Source organism: Chlamydotis macqueenii, chromosome 1 (assembly GCF_036417535.1).
Source record: "Chlamydotis macqueenii isolate bChlMac1 chromosome 1, bChlMac1.mat, whole genome shotgun sequence".
NCBI lineage: Eukaryota > Metazoa > Chordata > Aves > Otidiformes > Otididae > Chlamydotis > Chlamydotis macqueenii.
The window spans coordinates 41,715,916-41,732,381 of NC_141556.1; the positions used below are offsets into that span (position 1 = coordinate 41,715,916).

The window sequence follows — 16,466 nt, forward strand, 5'->3', positions numbered from 1 at the left end:
GCATTTACAAGGCATCTTTAATCTGAGAGCCTTAAATTGCTCTCCAACAATAAATAAATGCTCAGAGTACCCCTGTGAATTAGGTGACATAGTATTTGATTTACAAATGAGCAAAGTAAAACGTAGCGGAGCAAGATAATTGTTCAAGGTATGCTGTTTTTGGCTGGGGTAGAGTTAATATTCTTCACAGTAGCTAGCATGGGGCTATGGTTTGGATTTGTGCTGAAGACAGCGTTGATAACACAGGGATGTTTCAGTTGTTGCTGAGCAGGGCTTACAGAGCGTCAAGGCCTTTTCTGCCTCTCACCCCACCCCACCAGCGAGCAGGCTGGGGGTGCACAAGAAGTTGGGAGGGGACACAGCCAGAACAGCTGACCCCAGCTGACCAAAGGGATGTCCCACACCATATGACATCATGCTCAGCCTATAGAGCTGGGGAAGAAGAAGGAAATGGGGGATGTTCGGAGTGATGGCATTTGTCTTCCAAAGTAACCCTTACACGTGATGGAGCCCTGCTTCCCTGGAGATGGCTGAACACCTGCCTGCTGATGGGAAGTGGTGAATGAATTCCTTGTTTTGCTTTGCTTGCGTGTGTGGCTTTTGCTTTACCTATTAAACCTGTCCATATCTCAACCCACGAGTTTTCTCACTTTTACTCTTCTGATTCTCTCGCCATCCCACCAGGGAGGAGTGAGCGAGTGGCTGCGTGGGGCTGAGCTGCTGCCTGTGGTTAAACCACGACAGTCCTTTCTGGCACCCAACATGGGGCTTGAAGGGTTTGAGATAAGGACAGGTTTGATTGGAATGTGCTAGATCCAATTTATAGCCGTTATTGCTCTTTAGCTATTAACTGTCAGGCTCCCGTACTTGCCATGGGGCTTGCTTGCCTTACTGTATATTAGAACCTAGTGCTCGTTAGCGGCTGTTTTTTGCTTTCGCCACTTGCTGTAGTGCTGTACTGCTTATCATCTTACTCTGCTGTGCCTGGGAACATTTTGATAGCAGCAATGGCGATGTGCCTGTGCTGGCAGATGGCCAGGGCATCGCTGCTGTTTCTGTGCTGCAGTACCGGACAGGCTGGAACTCCAGTATGAACTTGAGTCAAAGGAACTGTGACCTGTGGAAGAGTCCACACGGGAGCAGGACACTCCAAAGCATCTGTGGCCGTGGATAAGCCCAGGCCAGAGCAGGTACATCTGGAAGTGTCTGTGGCCATGGTTATTTATGTGCCACAGCAGGTATTCCAAAATAGCCTTCAGCTTTGTGGAGGAAGACCTTGGACTGTCACCAAGGTCTCCATGTCCAGGCTGTGCCCCTCTAAGCATTCCTTATAACTGTAACTCCTCATCCCCCTGTTTCACAGCGTCCATTCTGACTCTGACCCAGAGGGAGACAGACAGGCTCTCCTCAGGATTGCAGCCCAAGGATAAGTCCACGCTGGAGAAGGTACACTTCGAAGTATCTGTGGCTGTGAATAAATCCATGCTGCAGCAGGTACACCTTGAAGCATCAGTGGCTGTGCACGAGGTCATCCAGAAGCACCTCAAAGCGTGTGGCCATGGATAAGCCCACAACAGAGCAGTGCAACTCTAAGAGACTGCAGTCTGTGGATAAGTCCAAGCCAGAGCAGGGGCATGAGGAGGAGTTCATTGCAATGTTAAACCCGATGGTCTGGTCCAAAGGGACCAAGGGTGGAGACTGGAGTGGAAATACCTTTAAATTGTTGTAACCTGGGACTGAGTTGCATGTTATGGGAAGCAGACCATATGATGTCATGCTCAGCATATAAAGCTGGAGGAAGGAGAAGAAAGGCGGGAGATGTTCGGAGTGATGGCGTTTGTCTTCCCAAGTAACCATTACGCATGATAGAGCCCTGCTTTCCTGGAGATGGCTGAACACCTGCCTGACGATGGGAAATAGTGAATGAATTCCTTGTTTTGCTTTGCTTGCGCGTGCGGCTTTTGCTTTACCTATTAAACTGTCCTTATCTCAACCCACGAGTTTTCTCACTTTTACCCTTCTGATTCTCTCTCCCATCCCACCGCGGGCGAGTGAGCGAGCGGCTGCATGGGGCTGAGCTGCCGGCTGTGGTTAAACCACGAGACAAAGTCAGATAGTGAATTTTTGGCAGAGTCTAGAGAAACATGCAACCTTACAGCCTTTTAGATTGTGGAAAATAGGTATAAATTTTGTTACCAAAGCAGATTATTGGATTTCTATCTGGTGTTCACTTTGCACAGATGTTAACCTGCCTGTAACGACAACATAAGACAGTGAAGAACCATGTTTTCAAGCAATTGTGTTACAGATAAGGAAAACACAGAGAATGACTGAAGTGTGGAAAACTTTTTTAAGTTCTGAACCACCACTAGCTCTTGAATGAAGAGCTCTAATGCAGAGACACCTCAGCATGTTCCTGTATTCTAGTTCTGCTCTTACTTAGTGGCAAAAGGGACACTTGGTTCCGAAGAAGGATCTCGTAGGCTGCACATGAACTGCATACACAGCTGAGGCCTCAAGTTGAATGGAAAAAATTCTCTGTACAGATGTCTCTGAGACCAGAATTGGTTTCAAAATGTGTAGATCTGTGAAGAAGAGGGTATAAATACCTAAATAGATGTCAGGGTATGCATTTACAATCCAGTTCAGAGACATAGGATGAAGCATAGCTTCTTTAGACTTGCAAGGAAAAATAATCTGCGTAGTAAAAATACTATAAAGATTTTGGGTTATTTTATCACTCTCACTTTTATTATAAATATGAGCGAAGAACTGTAGTGACTGATAGGATTTCTATTTCTGGGGTTTGCAGGGGGTTGGAAACTTTCTTCTTCAGGCAAATTAGTTTGCAAATTATATCTAAGCCCTGGTACATTTAATAATATATAGTTAAAAAAAGATCCTCTCCTATATACTCTGTGTCTTGTTCTGCTCTTTTAGCACTTCAGTACCTTATGGTTTCAAGTGTATGCTTTTAGACCTGTTTCACACCCCCAGTTTCTAAATCCTACATCATTCTTCTTCTTGACAATTTTAAATTTAAATATCTTTATATAGAAAAAAAAGATATTTATGGTTTAACATTTTAATAATGCTGTAGTCAGATTTTATTAGTGCTTCTCTGTTACATTTTGTATGAGATAGAAAAGAGTAATGAAGAGACTATCATTGTGGGGTTTTTTAGGCTTATGAGCTTAATGTATTAAGATACAATAAAAAATTATTATCTAAAGGTCCCTTTCTCACAAAGGCAAATGAGTGTGCCATGGATACGACAGTATAAAGCAGCTGTCAAACCAGCAATAACATTCTGTAATTGCCAAAACATGTTTCTATAAACATGTAATTTATTTTTAAAAGTTTGAAAGAAAGAGCTTTAGGATTTCTAATCTTGGCTGTATGCATATAACACACCATGTACGAACAGAAAATACAAAAAACCCCAGACCAAACCCATTTTCTCGCAGGATGTAATTTGACCCCTGAATCTGCAGCGGATAGATAACTTGGCCATCTGGATAGCCTGTGTGACAGGATGTAAGAAATCACCAGTTCAGTTGGGTATGAAGGGTTGGAAGGAATTCTTTCCAGACGTCCTCTGAACTGTTAGGGGGTTTCAAACATTCTTGCAGCTGAGAGCGAAAACCGTATAAAAGCTCTCTCAATTCCTTCCCATGCTCTCTTTGCTACCTAGTAGGCATGAAGAAAGAAAGGCATTTCCAAGGAAAACTGGACAGACATTACTTAGTCTGGAACAAAACCAACATTAACTGCGCAGAGGAGCTCTCCTTTTGCTTTCATCCCAAATTACAGTGAACTTAATTAAGCTGAAATACCTCCCCAAACCTAAAATGACACTAAATATTCATTTCAGAAGCACTGGTATGGTATCTCCAAAAAGCAATGTGCTTCTCCAGACACCAAAGTCGCTAGCAAAAAAGAAATTCCCCCTTCTCTTCGGGGGGCGGCTGCCTGCCTCACAGCAGCCGTCCTGGGCCCCCAGAAGCCTGAAGGAAGGGAGCAGGGCCCCGTAACGGCCGGGCTGCCCGGGGAGGCAGGTGGGCCAACGGGCACAGAACCGAAGGGCTCTCCCCGGGAGATCTGGCAAAAAACCTCCCTCGGCCTCCCGGGGGCTGCGGCCCCTCTGCTTTGAAACCCGCCCGCAGGCTCATCCCCGGGCTCCCGGGCCCGTTAGCGGTGCCCGAAGCCCGCCGGCCTCCCCGGTTCCCGTCAGCGCGGCCCCAGCCGCCCCACGGTTGCGCGCCCGCCCCTTCCCCACCGGGGGCGCCCGGGGCCGGTGCGCGCGCGCGCGGGCGCGGGGGTGTGAGGGAGGGGGAGAGGGAGGCGGAGGCGCGGCGGGGGTGCGCGCTTTACCCGGCATGCAGCGGGGAGCGGGCTCGCACCAAGATGGCGGCGCCTCTAGAGGAGTACGAGAAAGAAGCGGGCTGTGTCCCCATCCTGCACCCCGAGGTGGGTGCACCCCGTCGGGCGGCGGCAGTGGCTCAGGACGCGGTCTGGGGAGGGGGGCGAGGCGGGCGGGTGGGGTGTGCGGAGGGCGGGAGGCGCGCCGCCACCGCCCCCCTGCTGCCGGCCTGGGCGTGCGCGGCGGTCCGGGGTGGGCAGGGCCGGGCCGCCGCAGGGTGGCGGGGAGGAGGGCACGGTCCGCCGCGGGGCCCTCCTGTGGCGGTGGTCCTGCCCGGCACCGGGCCCGCGGGGTGAGGCAGGCGTTGGGCACCCAGCTGCTCCTCCGCGGGCAGGGCCGCCCCGGGGCGGTACCGCGGCACCGGCGTCCCCGATGGCAGCGCTCGGTGTCTGGCCGGGCTCGGTGCCCGGCCCCGCCGCCCCGGGGGAGGCTGCAGCCCGGCAGCCTGGGGGCAGCGGTTCCGAGGAATGGATGTTTTCTCTTGCGTTTTGCTGGCGGGTCGAGCCTGGCCCGGTCCAGCCCAGTAGGCCCCGGGTGGCGTGGAGTTCGTTTTGAAAGCAAACCGTCTGGCTTTTCCCATGTGTGGGCTGGGCGGTGGGAGGAGTGTTTACAGGTAACATGTAGAGGTCGTCTCCTGTCGGTTTTTTACCCTTCTTTTGTACCGCTCAGCTCTGTCAACAGCATGCGTGCGTTCTGGAGGACTATATGGTTGTTGTGAAATGTATTTTAAATAGTTCGGAAAACCTTTTACGTGTGGACTCGTCACCTGATACAATAAGGATTGTAAGAATTGATTTTTCAGCCTACGAAAAAGATTAGTGCATATGCCAGGCTTCAGTTTTTGCCAAACAGATGGTACTCTTTTTCCTTAAACAACGTCTTAAAGACACTTCAAGTTTTCTTGATGACTGAAGAGACTATGTAGGCCTCTGTATGTGATTGCATATCCTATCCACTCTTCTCTGCTTCTCCAAACTATGCTCACTTACAACTTTAAAATAGACCTGTCTGTTTTGAAGGTTAAGTAGCAAAATGATGCACTACTAATAAGTGTCTTGATTATTTTTGTTTTTTTTTGTTTTTCTGAGTGATGTGCGAAGACAGATGCTACGTGTTCCTTCAGACTAGCTGGAGAAGTACCTCTGTTTGCAGTGTCTGATATTTTTCAGAAGTGACAGAAGTTTTCAGTAACAATCCAGACTGTTGGACGTTGATGTTATTTGAAAGAAAATGTTCTTAACTTGTGGAAACTTTAGATGGGCAGTCTAAAACTGTAAAATGGAAGAATGGACAGTTAGAAAACCATTGTGATTTAAAGATTGAAGATTAGTATTAAATTAATTTTGCATAATTACTATATAGTGAACAAAAATGTCTGAATTTAAGTTGGTGACTTTAACCAGTTAAGTGATCTGGTAGAATTTTGTATTGTTCCTTTGGTGTGCAAAATTGAGTGTGTGCGCTCGAGAAAGAGACTCTCTTACTTGGAGAAGGAAGTTAATATGCTGTGCCACCAACCTGAATCTCTTAATATGCGATAGGTATCACTTGTCTAACTAGTCTTGAGGGGTTTTTTATTTGATTTTTTTTTTTTTTTTTTTTTGGAAATGCTGAGTATCTGACTACATCTTATTCACAGGGTAGTATTTACGTAGATTTCAGGGAGTATTTCCTTAGCCCTTAAAATCCTTTTGTGTAGATAAGCTTTAAAAGAGATGGATGTTTTTAATGTTGATTCTGCAACTGGCTGTTAAAAGACCGTTTCTGGAGTGTCTATTAAAAGCTTGAGGGTTCTGTACTGTAGCAGAGCTGTATTGTCACAGATGTGCCCGCTGAACTATGTAGTGCATCTGTGTTCAGTCATTTTTGAAGGTCAGGGGCTTTAATACTTGGTGATATCCCCTTTTTAAGAAAATAGCACCATATCCTTATGTAAGTAGTGATGTTGGAGCATATAATCAGTTCTTACATTTGTATACTTTTAAAACGGATGCTTTTTATAGGACTGTCAAAATCTTTCCCACTTTCTTACGTTTCATGCTACTGTTAGTTGTCATGCATCTTTTTCAACTATTTTTTCCTGTGCTGCTTTTTTTTTTTAATGAAACTTCTGCTTCTTACTGTCTTTTTGTTTTGACTAGTTTGGATTAGTTTCAAAGTTTTTTTAATGGGCTTTTTTGGAAGAGAAGTTCTATGGCTTTGCATTTTGCTGTGAGATATTATGAACACAGTATTAATGTTGTAAGAAAGATGGTCTTGGGAATAGTGAAAAATTACTTAAATACTGGAGTGCTGGAAATCTGTTTCTTTATTTGTGAAAGGCTTAGCTTAAAGTGACTCAAATAATTTTGGTAAGAAGAGATATAAACACTGCTGAAAATGTGGATTTGATTATGTGAATGGGAAACTGATGATGGGACTGCTTTTGGTGTGTCTGTGTAGTATCTTGCTGACTGAGTTCATGGACCTCCCTCCCACATAAAAGTGAGTATAACTTATATAATAGACTCTTCATTTAACAGATATTTATTCTTCATACCACAAGTGCAGTTTAGTATGACAGTGTAGATCCCACTGTTTTCTACTAGCGTTGTTGTAAGATTACTAGTGTAACAGCAAAGCATATAAATATAATTTTAGTGAAATAAAACAAGTAACATAAATCCCTAATTTAATACTTACAGAATGATCTTCTGGTGTATGGTAAATGAATGGGGAACTACTGGCTAACTGATAAATCTAATACATAGTTGCTAGGGAGAATTATTCTTGAAAGTCTTAGAGGAGTTAATCTACTAGACTTGAGGCTTATTGAATGATTTGTAAGTAGTAACAAAATTGTCATTAATAAAACAGATTAACAAGATGGATAGGTACTAAGCAGGGAGGACAGAACAACTCTACAAAACCGTCTGGAATTCATGTGAAGTTATGCTAGTAAAACAAAGTGCACCTTAGTGCAGGCGTATTCGAAATAACGCATTGAAGATAAGGAACACAGATGTGGGATTGTATCTTGAAAGTTATTGACTGGTAGGATATAAATAACAACAAGCAGTTCAGCAGAAGGTCCCGGTGTAATGCTTTGATTTCAAAATATGTAATATATTCCTTGATTTTTTTTAAAGTGGTTTACTGATTAGGAACAAGGAGATTATTTTTGGCTGAGCACATGGTAATACTAATGATGAATGACTTTGAAAATCATTGTTAAAGAATGAAGAGTGTGGAAAAGAGTTAAGAATTATTTTAATGCCTTACAGTGAAAAGTTTGAAAAAACTGTGTTCACATTATCAGAAAGAGGGAGAAGCACCTTTTTTGCTCCATGTAAGTACTTTCTTACTGAGGTGCAGTGCTTTATCCAGTTTATACTTAACAGGATTCGGTGTTGGAAAGTGAAGCTGAGTTGGATCAAATTGAAAGGCACGAGTGGTAAACTCTGGGAGTTGGTAATCATTGTCACAAAGAAAGAAGTGCAGTGGTGGATTATCCAACTCTTGATGTTTTCAGTTTGAGTTTGGATGTCTTTCTAGAGACCAAATGCGAGCTTTTGAATTCTGCACGTGGATAACTGGGTGGTGTTTCAAATCTGTGAATACAGAGGAGCATAGACTGTGTTGGAGTGACTATGGTCCTGAGTCTGAGTCACCTCTTTCATGTAAGTGAACTCTTCAGCAGGATTGTGAAACACATGGATGACCAAAGAGAGGGAGTCCTGTGGGTGTAGATCTCAGGGTGGACAGCGTGATACTGTAGGTCCATTATAAGAGATGCGAAGCAGGGTGGCACAGTAACACTGAACTGAGTAGTCCCTACTGGTTTGTTTCCTTATCCGAATCTTCAGGTTTCTGGTGCCAGTTAAAATGGCAAGCTCTGCTTCTATTTATAAAGTGTAGCCCTAGTATGGGAATGCTACTCATGCTATTTGTACTTGTTATTCTTTGACTAAATGAATTTAATAGGCCTTCTGACTTCAAATCTTTGGGTCTTCTAAACAAGACCATCTTCCTGACGGTTCTGTGGTAGGCGATGATAGACTTGGATGTCTTATTGTGAAATCCAAGAGTGGGAGGGAAATCTTTAGGAAATGGATTTTGTTTGTATTGCTCCTTTTTGTTTGAAAAATATTCTCAGTGTATGGCCTATTATGGCCTGAACTGCCAAAGGTGTTTCAGCTGTTCAGGGCTGCATCTCTTCCTAAATGGTAAGAACTGTTACTGGGGAAGATAATCTGTTCTGTTACCGCTATGGAGCGGATTCACCAGTGTTGTTAGGTTGTGTGGGATATGTTTGAGAGAGATGGGAGTTATTGGTTATTACAGATCTCCTCTTGCACTAGAAAAGTCTTGGCTGTAGAAGTTAGGGTTGGTGTTTTTTGTGGGGTGGTTTTTTGTCTGGTTTTTGTTTTTGTTTTTTTTTACTTTGAAGTCAGAGAAAAATCTTCCTGCAAAGTTGGAAGAAAACGTTAAAGAGTTATGGGCTCTGGCAGGAGTTATCCCAGCTGGAAGCTTTTGTTTTTCTTTGTTTCTCTCCCTGTGGTTCAATTTGTAACTACTTAGCAAGTTAGAAGCGTGGTATATTCTTGTATTCCTTGGTGGTAGTGTGAAGAAAATAGCTAAACGTACTGTAGATAGCTTTGGCTTTAATGTCTTCTGTTCAAAATGTCAGTGAAAGGCCTGATTTTACAGTCCGACTCTATTCCCTGTAGAAGTCTGTTGATATTGTTGTGTCAGTATTGGGGTGCAGATTGTTCTCAATTGTTCTGTGAAGGTATGGGAACTTACCCTGTAGTTTAGTCAGGGTCACTCCAGGGGCTAAGCTTACATTTGTGAGCTCATTCAAAGCTCAGTTATTGTTTATTGTATTACTTACAAAGGAGAACGAAATCATGATGTCTCAGACAAGTTAGCATGCTTAATACTGAAAGCTGAGTCTTGCTTCATGTGTCGTGGTTGGCTTCATAGTTTGAGACCAGAGGGGACTGCAGATCTAATCCAGCCTTCTAATGCAGACATTGAGAATTTTTAAGTGAATGAATACTTTTTATAGCCAGCATAATACTTATAAAGTAAAAAATAAAATAAGCAAAATCCTATGGTAACAGATAATATTGTATAGCTGGGCAAGTTGCCCCCAAATTTAATTAGTCTGTTTAGGACTTAAACCTGTTTCTAGTCTGAATTTAATTTGTTTCTGTTCATTACATCTTGAGAGATATCTATCCAGATATAGGTCTGCTTCCATTTCTTTAATATGCTGATGATTGTCAGATCCCTACACTGGTGTTATGGTCTGCAGTCCTACTGACTCTTTTGAGCTTCTCGTTAAGACGTGTTCCTTCATTCTTTCAGTGTTTTCATGGCATTGCTCTGAGTCTCAGTAGTGAACCTGAGTAGACAGCACTATTCTAACAGTCACTCCAGGTCCAGTTGTGGTAGTAAAGCAACTTCCTCGTTCTTACTCAGCATTCCCCATTTGTATAGACCATTGTGCTGGTCTTGGTGGGAACTGCATCACACTGGAAGCTTGTGCCCAGATGATTATCCACCTTCGAGTCTCTTCCTGGATAATTTCCTAGGTGGGTCTTCATTTTAGATATCATTTTGCTGTTGTTGCTAAAAAGCCTTCTTATTCTGGCTTGTCCCAACCTTCCTGGAGTAACATAAGCTACTTTCCATCAGAAACAGAGTATTATTTATCCTCCTTTTTCCCCCTCCGCTGTAAAACTTGCCTCTTACTGTTATTATCTTCTAAGTTGCAGATAACCATGAAGTAGGATGGGGTCAAAATACAAGCCCTGTAGGATGCTTAGTGTCCTCTCAATAGTATTTTCCTATTAACACTCCCCTGAGGTTTTAAAAATGTGTGATACTGCAAAGAGCAAGAGCCTTTTTTTGGCCAGCATAGTCCTTAACTAGGACAGTGTAGTCACAAAACGAATCATAAGAATAAGGCTTGCACATTTCTAGTCTTTAATACATGCAAGATAGACCACATTAACTTTCTTTATATTCTAATTTCTCAATCAAAATATCAGACAGTAGTAAATCAAACAATTTGGACATTAACTGTATATGACATTACTGCTGCTTTACAAACTGACAGTGCTGGGCTTATTTTTTTTTGTGAAGCTATGGTACTTAGCATTACTAGTCTTTGTTTTTTTTTGTTAATTCTATATCAAACTTAGAAAAGCCAGCAATAACTTAAAATGGGAGATAAATGGTTACCATTTTATCTTTTGTCCAGATCACGGGAATTCCTTCAGACTTAATGAAAAACAGTATTTTATCTTTCGGACTATATGGTTGACCTAAACAACCTGTACTTTGAAGAAGTTTAATAATATTTGTTATTGTAGTAGAAAGCATTTTATCATGGCAACAGGATGAGATTCAAATTTTCTGGCTTTTTCCTCAGCTGTTTTTGTTCTGCACTTACTGAGCGTTTTCAGATTTTGTGGTTTTGTGTTTTTATTGACAGTTCTATCATTCTTATGTTGTAATCTTGACAATTTTTTTCCCATTTCTTGTGTTGTTAGGATGCTGCTTGCCCTTCTAGGAGTAGAGATGTCTTGTAGCCTTTTGCTTGCCTTTCCATTTTCTATATTTTTCTAATTTTTCATGCTCAATTTCGATGCTTCTCTTTCCATTTTTACATGATTTTTTTTTTTTAAACAGTTATTCTCACTTCCCTTTTAAACTGCAGTTATTCGCCATTCTGGGCTTTTTCTTAGTGGTAACATTGTGACTGCTCAGGCATCTAGTAGAACACTAAAAATAGATGTAAACTGTTTACAGATTTTCTTCTACATATTTTCTTCTGGTATGGGCAGTAACTGATTTTCAACTTTCTGAAAGAGACCCTCTTAAAGAATCAGTGATAAATGTCGGCTTTGACATAAATTTATGTTGACTCAATTTGCCTTTACTTGTTAAGCACAGACTTCAGTTTTTTGAAATCTGAGAGAGTTACAGTCTTTCAACAGCATCTGTTTCACTGTGTTTACCTGTTTGCTCAGGAAAGTTATGGGGCATTAAAGATTTGAAATAAGGTTACATTTTAACTTTGCAGAATCTAGTTTAAGGAATTAAAGAGCAAAATGGTTAACTTTGCTGCTTACTTGAAAACTGGCTAATATTATCATTGATACTGATATGTTTAGATGGGAGCAGCCCCAGTAATTGATATTTCAGCATGCACATCATCCTCTGCTGCTTTTCAAAGACAATATAAGATAAAGATTTGACTTTCATAGCATCCCCGTAGTTGAGAGAAACAGTGAAGTCTGTTACAAATGAGACTGTAGAGCAAGTTGAAAGCTTTTTCTGAAGCCAGAGGGAGTCTGGCTGAATTGAACCCTCAGGCCTGTCATGCCAAGTACATGATGTAACATTAGACTACAATTTGTCTTGTGTAATTTTGAAATCTAGTAATTTCTTCCTACGCTTGTTAGGATGCCCTGAGGTCTTTAGAAGTGTTTCCTTGATTGTCTCTGTAAAAGGGGAGTTACCAAAAATTGAGGGTAGTGGGAATGCTGTGGTCAGAGCTTCGAAGGCTTCTCAAGACAGGGGAAAGATGACTCAAGAAGGAGGCAGTGCATTAGCAAGAGAAAATAGCTTTGAAAGTTAGAAAGAAAGTTAGCTTTGAAAACACTTGTATTGCTGTCTTTGAAGGATGTGGTTTTGCAATTGGGTTTAAGCTGGTCTAAAGCCACAGTGAAACCCACGCAGTGTAACCCCTTACCCTTCCTGGGGTTAGCTCCTGCAATTGTGTGGTGAGTAGGTGAATTGGGATACTTCTTGGCTTTGGAAGTCTATGACTTGATCTAACTGAAACCATTACTGCACTGCTGTGAGAACTTGTAAGAGGTAATGGAGAATGTGCGGCCAGGACCATGAGTGTGACCACCCCTTCTGATAGCAGGGCGGTTTTAGCTCGGCCTAAGCTGATTGTGAAACCTACCTTTAAACACTTCCAGCTACACACATTTGTCAGCGATGCTTGTCTGGTCCCAGGATGAATCAGTTCAAGGAAATAAATCATAGAAAATTCATCCCATACAAAAATATTTTTAATAACTTTCTGCTAGTTCACTAGACCTACTCATTGTAGGATCAAGTGCACTACAGTACTGAGAGAAGGCAGAAGATGAGCCGGTGTGACCAATTTGGACGGTTAGGAGTTGGATAGAGTGGGACTGTTCTTAACTGTCAGACCACAGATTTACTAAGCTGTCTCTCATATGCTGCAGAAAACTTACTATCAGTGTGACTAGAAGCACGTTTCATGCACTTCCTAGTTGTTGTAGGTGAACCAGCCCGTGTTTATCTTTAGTCAGAATGAGAGTTTGCTTAGTTGGCTATTGATTTGAAGCTCCATTTACTGGTTTAAGGTTGTGGTGGGAATGATGAATTCAAGTTTTCCATGAGGACTAAGTGCAACTTGTACTAACTTTCTTCTGTGTGTGCCAGGGACAAAAAAGGGGGTCCGTAGCGAGGCTGACTGCTCATTCTGTCACGTGCACTTACTAGTGCGCTAATTCTTGATTTAATTTTTTCACTGCTCCTCAGAGATGAGTTAGCTATAAACTTGCTGAAGCGCATAATTTACGTTTGAGTGTGGCTTTGGCAAATACTTTCTGAATAAAGCAGAGTCTTCAGCATACTTTTTTGAGTATGTGATGTTACTAGATTTGAAAATTGAATGAAGAATCTTGATGTCTGAAAAAAAAAATTCCCAGAGAAGAATATTCTGAAAATTCTAAGAATATATATATATATATTTTTTTTTTTTTTCCCTCCAAGTAGTTGAAGATCGGAACTGAGCTAGATACATACTTAGGTGCATTTTTTGAAGTTTAGCACTTTTAAGATTGAAATGCATAATTGGTTTTAAGTTACTTTCATGATGACTGACTACTAATGCTAGATGTCTCAGGGATTTTTTTTTTCTATGTTGAAAGATCTATAAGCTTGTATACTTTGAGACCTAGACCTGTTTAAATCACTTGGAAAAAAAATTACTTGATTTTTGGCAGAGAACACAGTGCAACACTCCTTGAAAAGAAAGCCAGAAAGGCTTATATACACGTTAATGTAAGTTGTTGACTAAAACAAAACTTCAGAGTAACCTTTAAACTGTAGTATTTTAAGCTTTTAATTTTTTTAACCTTTACGAATGCTAGTGAACACAGCTGTTTTAAATAGCACTTGATAATGCTATGTGTGCAAATACAAGGCCTTCTGAAAAGCCTGCTTGTTAAGCTATTACTTCCTAAAGTGTAACACTGTTCAATTTGGGAGCATCTGTAAGTAAATGACTAGAAAGCAGTCAATTGGTTATGGATGCTTGCTTTGAAGAAACAAAACTTACTGGTTACCAGCTGTGCCTTAAGTCACATGATCTCTGACCTCTGTGTAGAGTGGTTGGATTAAGGGCCCCAGTTGAGCATCTCTAACTTGTTATGTAAAAAATTAGATCTGCATTGGAGAGTATGCGGGATTATACTCTCAGTGTGATCGCTTACTGTTGCTTGTGGGTGGAACGCTGTATCAGCATGAGGAGTACTTTATCGTGTTTGAGATGAGGCTTTTCTCAATCTGTTTTGTTGCTTTTTAAAGAAAGCTTTGTCAACTTAAACTGTAACTTGCTTTCAAAAAAAATCAAGAGTATTAGGTACAGATTTTTTTTTCCATTTTGTGTATATTCTATAATTAGCTTCTCCAGGGATTTTTGTAAATGTGTTTTTTTTTTCTATTGACATATCAAGAAACCATGCAAATAGGCTAAAAATTTAGAAGGGAAACCAAACAAACTTTGCAGCATGCTGTCAAGTGTGAAAAGTAATGGAAAATGGTGACAGATTTGGCAATGAATAGAAGGGGATTTTTTGTCACATCATACTTGCTTTGTGTAATTTAGTGCTACGAAAGTGGGCAGGGAGAATCCCAGCATAAATTGTAAGCGTCCAAGTAAAGCAAGTCTGATAGTTTATATTTGCAAGTGAAATACTGAACTGTTTGGGTTTTTTTTTATATATAATATGACCAGTTAAGATTAAAAAAAAAAAGGGATACTGGACTTTTATTATTTTTTTTTTTTCTTGGAGAATGTAATCTGGTTTAGATGGAAGTTTTCTAGCATGTATTAGCTAAACTGAAGGTGTATACGCATCATCGCAGTTCAGACAATCTAACAGCTCATAGCTGCTGAACGCTCTGGCTCCTCAAACTGATGAACCTATACAGCCCTGCAGAATTTTTTTTTTTTCTCACTAGGACTTCATGTGAATATGAGAAGGATCAGACTGCTCCCACTTGATGACAGTCAACAGTTAGTCAGATTAGCTGTTACTGGTTTAACCCTAAATTTTACTGCTGTTTCTACAGAATAAAAAGCTACTCTTATACCTGTGAAGAATTAAATGTGATTCTCTCTAAAGTTAAGACATGACCACTTCAGCCTCTGTTTCTGTGACTTTCTGTATTGCAGAATTAGGTAAAGGAGTAGGGGCAGGAAAGTTATCATAAACTTTAGAAGAGGGATGTCCATGACAAATGTTACAATAAATACTAGCAGTATCTTTTTTAGGAATGCAGTGAATTGATTTGCTTGTGAGCATTTTTCTATTGATGCTAATGCATGAGTGGCTAGTATTTATGTGTAAATAAACCAATGTGGGTGTCTAGATTATGCAAATTGCTATAAATAAATTTGTCTGTGTAGATTCTTGTGCTTTTTAAAAGTAGGAGGAAAACTGGAGAAGCTTACTAAAAAGCGCTATATTCTAACAAATGAACAGGGAAAATGAACACACAAATATGGGGGAAGGAATTATTTAATACTAACCTCTAGTAGTCTCTGTTATATTTAACACACATACATGAGGATTATTTTATGATTTAGCTTCCCTGAAGTAGTTGCAGTCACTTCTCATTTTATCACGATTCTTTTGACTGCAGCCAGATATGCAAATAGTATAGGCATCAATTAAAAAAGAATATTATCATTTCTTCTGTTTCCATTAAGAAACAAAGGCAATAGTATGCAATATTTTATGGAAGGTAATGCTTTTATTTCTACATTTTTATTTTATAACTTCTTAGTATTTTCTTTTCAAGTGTCGATTATCTTGGTTACCGCTCAGGGTTTGAGTGTCTGACTTTAACCGTGGTATCGCTTCTTTGCAGCCATATTGCATAATGTTAAAGGAAAAGCAGTCTGAGCCATCTGTTAATGCCTACCGGAGCCATGTGTAGCAGCTGTAAGGAGCAGTATTTTCCTCCCTTCCTTATGTCCAAGCAGGCAGATTGACCTATTCATATCCTCCTGCTATAGATAATTGTGAATTACGAAATTGCTATCTCAGAACAATTCAGTCGTAGTCTTCTTACTGTTTCATGCAAAACTTCTTAATTTTTTTCTATGAATACTGTTTTCAGAATTCTCCTTAAGCTTATTTCATTTTTGCCTTTTTATTGGAAAAGATTAAAAGATTTGAGTACTGAAGGGAAATGAACATAGCTTTACTTGCACATTTCATTATGAGAAGAACTGATTGGGAATGCCAGTATTGTCAGTGCTTGTTTTTGGGAACTGTGCTTACATTTCCCCCCTCTCCTCTGCACTTCTTTTTTCCTTTGGAGTTATTTTTCACATTTTACTTTAACTTCTGTTTCTTCATCTTATTGGTCCTGTTTTCCAGAGGAGGTTCCCTTTTCTACTGTCTTGAGTTTTTTTTCAAAACACTTTTTTTTTTTTTTGCCTTATTTTCACTCTTCTGATTTTTTTTTCCTACCCTGTGTTACTTATGCATCTGTGCAAGCAATCTGCCCGTTTTGTGACTAATAAGTAATGATGAACTAGTCACAGATGCGTATAAGTGATGAGGGCACTGTCGATGGATAGTCCCTGGAGTGGGAAGCTCATCTAGAAAGAGAGACCCATGGTAGTAATTGTGGAACTAAATTTGGTTTTTATAAATAAGTAAAATCTGTCTCTCTTGCAGCCTTCTAAGCCAACTAGCTGTACCAGTTTCTA

The 16,466-nt window shown here is 40.9% G+C and overlaps 1 protein-coding gene and 1 long non-coding RNA gene across 5 annotated transcripts in view; one reads left to right on the forward strand and one right to left on the reverse strand.

The window, feature by feature from the left end:
• Window positions 1–3,327: 3,327 nt before the first annotated feature.
• LOC147602011 (uncharacterized) lies at window positions 3,328–4,502 on the reverse strand. The gene is made up of 2 exons (XR_015258765.1): window positions 4,375–4,502; window positions 3,328–3,690 (listed from the first exon to the last, which is right to left on the reverse strand). It is a non-coding gene; the product is annotated as an uncharacterized LOC147602011 (long non-coding RNA).
• Window positions 4,374–16,466, forward strand: part of ZDHHC17 (zDHHC palmitoyltransferase 17) — a 76,654-nt gene continuing 64,561 nt past the window's right edge. For 3 of the 4 annotated variants that reach the window (XR_015258764.1, XM_086749629.1, XM_086749638.1), the window contains exon 1: window positions 4,380–5,036. Coding sequence is in view for 3 of the 4 variants with exons in the window: in XM_086749629.1 (XP_086605755.1) it covers window positions 4,380–5,036 (657 nt within the window). In the remaining variant the exon portion in view is untranslated. Of the gene's footprint in view, window positions 5,037–16,466 lie in introns of all 4 variants that reach the window. The other variant, XM_086749645.1, reaches the window with a different exon arrangement.